Genomic DNA, 10,556 nt, shown 5'->3' with positions numbered 1-10,556 from the left:
TGACAGAGTTATGCCCCTTGGACTTACAAAAATTCCAATTACATGTATTTGGGGGGAGGGGGGCATAAGTGTTTTACAAACATCTCTTGTTTATTTGTTTATTTCAGGCTGACACAGCGAAGCTTTCTCTGCGATCTCACAAGAGTACCTATTATTTATTTATTTGTTTACTTGCTTATATGTTTGTTTATTTATTTCTTTGTTTGTTTGTTTCAGGCTGATAATGCAAAGCTTAGCTCAGAGATCTTAAAATAGGAGCTGGGATTTAGTTGTTTGTTTTTTTATTTCAGGCTGACACGGCAAAGCTTTTCTCCGAGATTTCACAAGAGTACCTGGGATTCCCGTCCACTGAGGGCACCAACATGTCCGCCTCCTTTGGTCATTTAGCGGGGGGATATGATGCTCAGTATTATGGATACATGGTAGGTCATCGGTATCAACATGCCATAGATTTTATAAGTCTCAGGCTTACCACTGAATAAACTAGAGGTACTGTGAGCAATGAGCTCACTAGATGATACACCCCCCCCCCCTCTGCCTCCCATTATGTCCATGTTTTGCTATATATTGTTTTATGGTAACATGTAAAGAGGAATAACTCGTATTATCTACTGTAATTCAGAAGCCGCCATATCTCACGTCATAGGTAAACATATAATGGCAATGTCCATGTTTTGCTATGGTAAATCTAAAATATGTGTCGTATCAAATATAAAATAGGAAGTGCACAATGGAAATATGTAATAAAGATTCTGTGAAAGTTTCATTAAATTTCACTCCATGGTATAAGTGGAGTTGCGGATAAGAGATGGGTAACCCAAAGCGCAATGGACAGACGGACGGACGGACATACTGATTACAGTATACCCTCCCACTTTTCAAGCGGGGAGGGGGGGGGAGGTATAATTACTCCTTGAGTACTTGAGGGGGGGCTGGAACAATCTAGGTCTGTGTTGCTGTCAGTATATAAACTTAGACACTTTTGATATTTTTTTTCACGATGTGAAGAAGAGGTTTACTGACTTGAAATGATGCTGTAGCAATGTAAAATCTTCTGTATGTACTGATTGATGTTTGATGGTTGATATTGTAGTGGAGTGAAGTATTCTGTATGGACATGTTCTACACTCGCTTCAAGAAGGAGGGCATCATGAGTCCAAAAGTGGGCGGGGATTACAGAAGGTGTATATTACATCCAGGAGGATCAAAGGTAACACGCTCTAAATGTTCATGCTTTTAATCTGTAAACACCTCATTTTAAAGAGAATACATCAACAAACTAGGCTGTGGGTTGTATAATGTAACTGACTTATTCTTTTAGTTCATATTCCATGTTGAGGTTTTTACCAACTGGTAAAGTTAACAATTTTATTAAAAAAGATGCTTATTATTTTATTGTTGTTAATTTTTAGCAATTTTAGGGATAACTTTTCTTTTTTTGCTGATATGATATTTAGATAAACTTAATTTTATCCAAATTATAGCTACTAATGCCAAGATTAGATGTTTACTTTATATTCCTGTGATAAGCTATTGTTACGTAATATTTCTTTACAGGATGCATCTGACATGCTGCGTGACTTCCTGGGTCGTGACCCCACACCAGAAGCGTTCCTCATCAGCAAAGGCCTCAACCCTAAGGCGTGAAATCGGTTATTTATAAACATTTGTGATAAACAGAGATTACACCACTAAACTTTACTTTCAACATGAATCAATTCTTCCGGTGTACAAAAACAAAATATATAATAACAAACAAGTCACTCAATGTAGCTTTAATCTATTCACTATGAAAAAAGTTGTACAAATAGTTGTGATGAGTTGAGGTTGACATATCTTGATGATTGACATAAATAATAACAAAGTACTGGTTTAAGAAAACGTGAAATAAATTCTTATTCCAATTCTATTATTCTGTCTTGATGTACAACGTCACAAATCTGGATTCCAAACAGGAAAACTGCCAAAAAAGAACTTGCACAGTCTGAAGTATCTAATGTCTTTTTGTCTGATAATAACCTTTGATCAATTGTGATTACCATTCAGATTACAAAGAAAAGAATGGCGAGAGCTGTGCTCACTCAATAATATCATTCAATCCCATATAAGTACATAGCAAAGTCATTTTATTCTATAGTTGCACGCGTGGCGCAGCAGTTAGAGTCTCTGCTCTAGGTCGCGAAGTAAGGAGTTGATCCTATGTCAAGGATTCGAATACCACTGTGGGATGTGGAGAGCGGTCATTCAGATAAGACCGTATAAACCGAGGTCCCGTGTCACAGTTGGGGCTGGCATGAAAAGATCCCTCCCTTCCCTATGGCCCTGAGTGCCGAGCATAGGATAAAATTTGCAGCTCTCCACCGGCAAATGGTGGCATCTCCATATGATTGAAAAATTCTCGAGATGGACGTTAAACAATATACAATCAATCATCTATGGAAATGGCAAAAACATGTGTGCAATCAAATGGGAGGTTTGTCATGCCACAGTTTAATAAAATTCTGTGAAAGTCTCATTATATTTTATTCAAAAATAAGGGATGGGTTGCAAAGAGATGGGTACCCCTAATAAAATAGAAAGAATTGCAGTGTTGGTATTGGAATCCCCAAATATTTGTCCAATGGAAACAAAAAAGGATAATGTCTTATAAATATACTAGTAATTATAATATACCATATAATCCCTATTAACCGCCCCTGTCCCTATAAGCGCCCCTCTAGGTCTTTTTCAATTGTCAGGAAATAAGGGCCCCCTGTACAGTGATTAAAATCAACAAGAATCGTATCAGAAAATGAAGAAAGAGAAAATGAAACGTGTCTATTGTCCTATTTCTCAGTGGAAAATGCACAATTTAGCATAATTTGGGTGGATTATCTTCACTGTAAGTAAAGTTAGACATTAATTTAGTGGTTCCTTGTATTTATTTTTTTTTTCAAAAGAATTCTTGAAGTTAAAATTTGTCATAAATAAAGAGATAATAATAAATAATAAAGAGAATACCAAAATAACTGCCCCCTTTTCTGCAATAAGTGATAGGGATTATACGGTAACTATATCAATAGTATGGACCAATAGTATAACCCCCAATATTATTGAAAAAAAGACATGTTTGGATAATCCCAAATAACTGTTCTACGACAGGAGATGGCATACTTCTCAATTTTCTGGAATTTTTCAGTAAATCTAATAAAATTAAAACTAGAGGTACTGTGAGCAATGAGCTCACTAAATGATACCCCCGCCTCCCATATCGTTATAACTGATGACAAAGTCCATGTTTTGCCGTGGCCGGGACACCCAAAATATGTGTCAGATCAAAAAGTAAAATAGGAGGTGCACAATGGCAATATGTAACATAGATTCTGTGAAAGTTTCATTAAATTTCACTCAGTGGTATAAGAGGAGTTGTGGATAAGAGATGGGTACCCTAAAGCGTAACAGACGGACGGACGGACGTACAGACGGACGGACGGACAGACGGACGGAATTAACGATCACTATATACCCTCCCGCTTTTCAAGCGGGGGGGGGGTTATAATAATAACTCATTGTAATATTATTCAATGATACTTATTTATTATACCCCCCGCGTGAAAAGCGGGAGGGTATATAGTAATCGTTAATTCCGTCCGTCCAGACGTCTAGCTGTACGTCCGTCCGTCTGTTACGCTTTGGGGTACCCATCTCTTATCCGCAACTCCTCTTATACCACTGAATGAAATTTGATGAAACTTTCACAGAATCTTTATTACATATTGCCATTGTGCACCTCCTATTTTACTTTTTGATCCGACACATATTTTGGGTTTTCCGTAGCAAAACATGGACAGTGCCATTTATACACATATGGGAGGCGGGGGGTATCATTTAGTGAGCCAATTGCTCACAGTACCTCTAGTTGATTATTATACCCCCCGCTTGAAAAGCGGGAGGGTATATAGTAATCGTTAATTCCGTCCGTCCGTCTGTTACGCTTTGGGGTACCCATCTCTTATCCGCAACTCCTCTTAAACCACTGAGTGAAATTTAATGAAACTTTCACAGAATCTTTATAACATATTGCCATTGTGCACCTCCTATTTTATTTTTTTATCCGACAAATATTTTGGGTTTACCGGCCACAGCAAAACATTGACTTTGCCATTATAATCATATGGGAGGCGGGGGGTATCATTTAGTGAGCTCATTGCTCACAGTACCTCTAGTTTCATCAACATGTTGGCATACAGCCATGTTACATGCATAAAGACAAATACTTAAGTACATGCATGTATGCAAGTGTATGGATCAATGACGTAAACTATGCAGTGGTTTACAACTTTAACACAATATGCAATCAGTATAGTATCAGAGACATGACTCTTATAGTATGGACAGCGATGAACTGATAAATGCATTAAATATGTATATTATAACTGCACTTTATTTTTGGAACGAAATTCAAAACATGAAAATTCATTCTAGAATGAACGGCATTGTCAGGATTACACAGTACTTTTCAATGATTTTCTTTCAACATCATTTAAATTACAGATGTTCAAAGTACAGTACATTTTTGCAAATTTTTATATATAGGACAATCATATGTGAAATGTATTTCACTTTCTACAACAGTTTTATGATAGTGACAAAAACGAGATTCATTTGGGATTCAAGGCTTTGAATATCGCCTATGTCAATTTCTAAAGAATGTGCAAAATTAAATTCTCAGTTTTCTTAATTTAGAAAGTACAGCTTTATTTAAATTTCGATAAAATTGATCAGTATGTCAACTCCTGCGGTCCGATCAAAGCCTCAAATAGTGCACAAGGACACTTTTTGATTACGATTCTCTGAAAGTGGTATTTTATTCATTTAAGAGGAGAAATAACAAAAGAATGACTGTGACATGATGCCTTCGTTTGAAGTATCGCTCAGCAGCCTTGAGTGCTTCTGGTTCTTTTTATTACCTTTTATCTCCTTTTGACAGCTTCTCGCGGGCCCACTCGATTGAGACCCTTCTAGAAGGGTTGGAATATGTATGTCTAAATCAAGTGTTCGAGAGGGAAACTTGAAGAGATAATTAAGAGTAAAAAAAATTAATTTAATTATATCATAGTTTTGGGAATTATTTATGATAATGGTGTTTGACTTTTTATCTATAAATGATTTATGTTCTTTTGAACTGATGAATTTAGAACACGATATTAATGTTCAACTCTGAATCCCCCTTCTAAATTCTAAAATCCACCCCTTTATCTTTGTACAATACTAAACCGAAAGTTAAACTTCCGGGGGTTTTCCAAGGGGCGGGTTAGAAAAGAAAAGAACCGAAAAAGATTAATGTGAGTTTTAATATTTTTATGGTAGAGGGTATTGCGGGATGTGGACAAAAAAAAATTCTATGAGGGAATAGTATAACCGGTCCTACTAAACAGAGTACGCTATAGAGTAAGACAGTAAAATGTTATAATTTGATTCAATTAAACTGCCTTTTGTATGTTTTATTGCCTGACGTCACGGCGTCAGGCACTACTAAGGATCAATATTTCCTGGGTTCGAAGCTAAGAGGTCACAATTAGCCAGCGAAATTTTGTGCATGCTGATTATCATCGGATTTTGTTACATGTATTTCAGCAACAACAGTTATCTATTCTGTTAGCAGAAAAATAAACGTATTGCTAATACAATACATTGATGTATTTATTTCCTTTAGCTTTTTGCTAGCATCTATTAATTTCATGCGAGTTCTTATACGGATATGTCCGTTTGACCTTTTTACTGCATTTCTATACTACTGGATAAGTCCATTTATCTTCTAGGTAAGGGGTGACACTATTATTTCGCGCCAAAATGTCACGTGTAAGTTTCTGCGCCCTTTTCCTGGACTATTCTATTAAATGAAAACTGCATGAATTATGTAAAGTCTGTTCTTTTCTGTCTGAATCCTGGTCGAGCTTTGGAAAAAAAAATCGGTGACATTGTGAAGTGAGTTAGAAGTTACATCATTTAAAGTAATAAAACATCTGATCATACCCCCCCCCCTCCAGGGGTTTCCTCCACAGAGTAAGACTTATGAAAGTGTCCTCTCACAAATTTCGGGATTGAGAAAACATGAATTGACAAATATTTTTGATGGTGACCCCTCATCCCTGGGAAAAACTTCCCGAATCCGCACAATTCATATATCGCCGTCAAGTTTGTTGGGTCATTTAAAGCTTTAATTATTTTTCCCACGTTTCCAACAATCTTTGCTGCTTCGGCATACCCAAGAAACTATTAAACATATTCTGCACGTCAGTCATAATTGTTACGTTTCCCAATTTCTTGTAGTTATATTTTCAGCTGTCACCTTTATATGTAGCCATGCTTTCAAGCATTAATCAAGTGTTTTCGCTTATTTACGTCATCCTCTAAAACCATTTTTAGACTCGTGGAGGGAGGTGTTCATCTTTACGTCCCGGGTTCGAATCTACAGCAGGACATGATCATGACTTCATTTTTTATTTGATATACAAACAATATACTGGTATATGGTTTATATAAAATGTGTTCTTTTTCCATTGCTCTGATGAGTATCTTACAACTTAAAATGAATGCATGATGTTTTGTGCAACATCTCCATAATTTACTCTAGTGAAATAATCAACCCCCCCCCCTCCCCCAATGTAAATGTTTATAGCTTATCATGCTTAGATATTGATGACATTAGTCAGGCAAGCTTTTTAAAAAGCTGTTACTTGTATAATAAATAAAATATGAATATGTTCCTTATTTTAGCTATTTTTAATTTTCGATTTCAGGTTAAGGTTTAGTTTTGATCCTGATCCCAATATAATTTAACTTCAAATGTTTCATTGTTAATTAATGTGAAGAATATCGATTTTACGTAATCCATTATTTTTTATTTTTGATTAATAAAACTCTGAACAAAATAGTAATCGAGATCGTGGTGATTTAAATAACCTTTAATGCACTGAATCATGAATATTGCTTTCTTGTCAAAATATCGATAAAAAATGAAAATATTTGTGACAAATGTTGCAATATTATTTTTATAATAATGTTTAATCAAGTTTTATATACATAAATAAACAGTCTAATTATATTAAAATACACGACGTTTCTAGCGTACTCTGAAGTACTCTAGCGTACTTTAGCGTACTCCGTTTAGTTGTACCCAAACATAATTATCATGTTACATAAACCCAGCAGGTTAACTTTATTTTACAGGAGAGAGATGGCGTCTTCGTCTACTTGGGCACAGGACGTGATCACGTGTGACCTTTGTGACAACCCCACTCAGCAGTTCTGTAACAGCTGCCAGGTCAGTTTGTGTCGGGGCTGTATCAATAAACATGTAGAAAGTCTGAAGACTCAAACACATGACATTGTTCCTTTCAAAGACAGAAGAGAACTTCTCGTATTCTCCTCATGTGCTTCTCATCCAAACCAGAAATGTGAGGGACATTGCCAACAGTGTGATGTCCCCGTCTGCTTCAGATGTGTCACAGGTCCCCACAGCGGCCATACTGTCATAGATATGTCAGAGATGGTACAACAGATGAAAGAAGAAATCAAAAAAGAAACCGAGGAAATTGAGAATTTGATTTCAAGATTCATCATAAGCGGAGCAGACATTGATAAGAAGATATCAAACTTGAATGAAAAATTTAAAACAATGGAAAGAGAAGGAGAAAATATGAGAAAAACCTGGCACAAAGAAGTAGACAACATTTTCGACACACTACAATCAACCATTAGGAAAATGAAGGATAGAAGACTCAGAGCTCTCAGATCACATCAGTCCAGACTTCAGGATTCAGGGACAAAATTAGAATGCATAACAAAAGAAAACAAGAAAATACTGAAGTCTAACAAGGTGTCTGATGCTACAAGCTACAAATCAGAACTAAAGGATTTCAAAGACATTCCTACAGATGTTGATGTGAAGATTCCTTCCCTAAACATCAACACAGTCCAGGGGAGAGAACTCAGCATAGAATTAGGAGAATACAAGGCTACACTGACACAGACATCACTATCCAGTCTAACAGATGAAGTCTCCATTTTATCTGTGAGAAAATTATTGGACAAAGCTAAAGTTATTGTTACCATTTCTTCTGGAATAAAGCCTTTAGGTGCCATTATCTGTTTTGGAATCAATGAAGCTTGGGTTCAGAGTCAAGACAAATTCATAAGACGTTTTGACATACATGGATCTTTGAAGGATAAAATCACCACGGAATGTAAATATTATCCTGGTTACATTTCAGTGACCAGGCAGGGAGAACTCATATACAGTGATATTCAAAGGAGAACAGTGAACATTGTCAGACAGGGGAGGATAGAGACACTGATCACTCTACCTCGGGGGTGGCATCCAAGGGGGCTGTGTGTTACCAGATCAGGAGACGTACTAGTTGATACGTGTACTCCAAATGGAAGTCATGAAAAAATAGTCCGCTATCGAGGACAGACAGCAGTACAAGAAATAGATAAAGATGACTGTGGACAAAATATATTTAAAGGTGGCATAAATGGAGTTCTTCTGGAGGAGAATAACAATGGTGACATTTGTGTCTCTGATCTGGATGCCAATATAGTAATAGTGATGGACAAGACAGGAAGGATCCGATTCCGTTATAATGGTACACCAGCCAGGAGAAAAAAAGCCATTCCAACCTGTACACATTGCTACAGACTCACTGAACCAGATTATTATAAGCGATTATAATAATGACTGTCTTCATATCTTAGATCAGAATGGACAGTTTCTAAGATGTGTTGACGATTGTGGAGTTCTGCAGGGTCCTGCTGGACTGAGTGTGGACAGTGAGGGGAGATTGTGGGTAGGGTGTTTTGATTTGGGTGATATAAAAGTGATCCAATATATGGAATAAGACTTATCCTCTGAGACATATACATATACCTTAAATATTCTAGCTTTTGAAGATTGTTGGACAAGGCTTGTAAATGGTCTAGGGTTTGAAACATACTTTATTGATGAAATTAGTATTAAGAATATATTATTCTTATTGTTCAAAAGTATGAAATATTTGATAAATTATGTTATGCTTTAAAAAAAGGTACGAGAGTATGTCATAGTACCCATATCATTTATTTTAGGCATTATATTTATATAATAGCGTTGCATTATGCATGTACTATGCCTAAATAGTAGGCAGCGTTTGACGCATGGTGCACGAGCCGGAGGCTGACTGATATAATTATGTGGCAATTTGACTTTTTCCTGAACATATCGGTGCTAACACGGTGCACTCGCAAGAACTCATTCAACATCTAAAATTGCTTAATCTGGTTGCATACTTATTTTTCTGACACCAGTGGGTTATTTTCTCTAAATAAGCCAGGATTTTCTGTCCCAAAGCGACTCATCTTTATTTTCTGTTAGTACGACTGATTTGTTTGCAGACGTTAATTCTCATTGATAACTTTCTCTCACATCCTTTAATCAAGCGTTATATAAAAAGCGTTTTAATGACTCCATGATATCAGTTCATATAACGATCTATATGAAATTAGTTTGAAACTTTGTTGTACAAATTTATTTAAGGTTCCTAAGAATAATATATCTGTTTTCAAAAAAAATATTTGTCTATTTTCTCCTTTTTGTGTCAATTGTATAAATTAAGTTTATATATTTAATAAAATTCCACCAATCAGTGATCGTTTCTGTGGCGTAATCGACAAGGCATCGGTCTGACAACCTCATGGTCGTGAGTTCGATTCCCGCGTTGAAGAATTTTATTAAGTAAGTAAGGCTGTGCACTATTTCGGCATAGTATGCTTACGCTATATAAATCCTTAGAACACTGTGCGAGAATAGTAGGGTATGGGTTACATAGAGACAAACTGACTTAGGAAGCATAATAATAATATCAAATACAAAATGCCTAAGAGAAGTAAGCATCCCTTGCTCTGTTGACCGGTAACACCCACCTTAATAAGCCAAATGTATTGATCAGACGGACAAAATATTTCGTAGTCGAAGTAACCTTCAGTATAAAAACAAAGTGCTAACATGTCACCCTAAATTAAGTAAAATTTGCTAACAAGGTCATTACAATTTATAGAATGCGGCTATAAAAGGTTATTGATATTCCTGTTCCATCACTGGTTTCAATTGATGGTAGTGGAAGCATTCTTTTTAGTATCGCATAAGTGGAGAGGCATCAACTCTTTATGAAAGCGATAGCTAAATATTAATGCATAAGTAGGGACGGACGATTGAAAGCTGAACTCATCTTTATCATGTAATAAGGAGGTGACAAACAACAATCAGACTCTAAAGTCCCTCGAAATAATACACTTGCAGAACAGAACGAACATCGACATCTAAAAATTAGAAGCTGGGATGTGCTGTCATACAGTTTAATTTTTATTTTGACCTAATCGTCTATAATCAGAAAACCATTCAGATATGAAACAATGCTGAAGACTCTTTGTTGTCTTTTATTTTGAGTTTACTGGAATATATCGAATCGACATGTGATTCTTTTTTTTTTTGATTTAGTAAAACAAAATTTATTTGCATTATATAATCAAAATTACCT

The 10,556-nt window shown here is 36.0% G+C and overlaps 2 protein-coding genes across 2 annotated transcripts; both read left to right on the top strand.

The window, feature by feature from the left end:
- The first annotated feature begins 270 nt into the window (after positions 1–270).
- On the top strand, positions 271–1,850 carry LOC134282616 (thimet oligopeptidase-like). The gene is made up of 3 exons (XM_062765015.1): positions 271–422; positions 1,094–1,210; positions 1,558–1,850. The coding sequence occupies exons 1-3, from the start codon at positions 363–365 to the stop codon at positions 1,645–1,647; spliced, it is 267 nt and encodes an 88-aa protein (XP_062620999.1). The 5' UTR covers positions 271–362; the 3' UTR covers positions 1,648–1,850.
- Positions 1,851–7,219: 5,369 nt separating this feature from the next.
- LOC134282617 (uncharacterized) lies at positions 7,220–8,831 on the top strand (the record flags this gene model as incomplete). Its single annotated transcript, XM_062765017.1, has 2 exons — positions 7,220–8,630; positions 8,740–8,831. Coding segments are annotated over exons 1-2 (1,503 nt in total), but the record flags the coding sequence as incomplete, so codon positions are not given.
- Positions 8,832–10,556: the final 1,725 nt, after the last annotated feature.

The sequence above is a fragment of the Saccostrea cucullata genome, unplaced genomic scaffold (assembly GCF_032062105.1).
Source record: "Saccostrea cucullata isolate Sc308-1 unplaced genomic scaffold, CSIRO_AGI_Scuc_v1 ctg17899, whole genome shotgun sequence".
Classification (NCBI taxonomy): Eukaryota; Metazoa; Mollusca; class Bivalvia; order Ostreida; family Ostreidae; genus Saccostrea; species Saccostrea cuccullata.
This window is presented reverse-complemented; position numbering and strand designations above follow the sequence as displayed.

Bases quoted from the DNA above. Each gene is read 5' to 3' on its own strand.
- LOC134282616 (XM_062765015.1), top strand. From the start codon at position 363: ATGTCCGCCTCCTTTGGTCATTTAGCGGGGGGATATGATGCTCAGTAT. The intron at 423-1,093 runs GTAGGTCATCGG...TTGATATTGTAG, and splicing joins CTCAGTATTATGGATACATG to TGGAGTGAAGTATTCTGTAT. The intron at 1,211-1,557 runs GTAACACGCTCT...ATTTCTTTACAG, and splicing joins TACATCCAGGAGGATCAAAG to GATGCATCTGACATGCTGCG.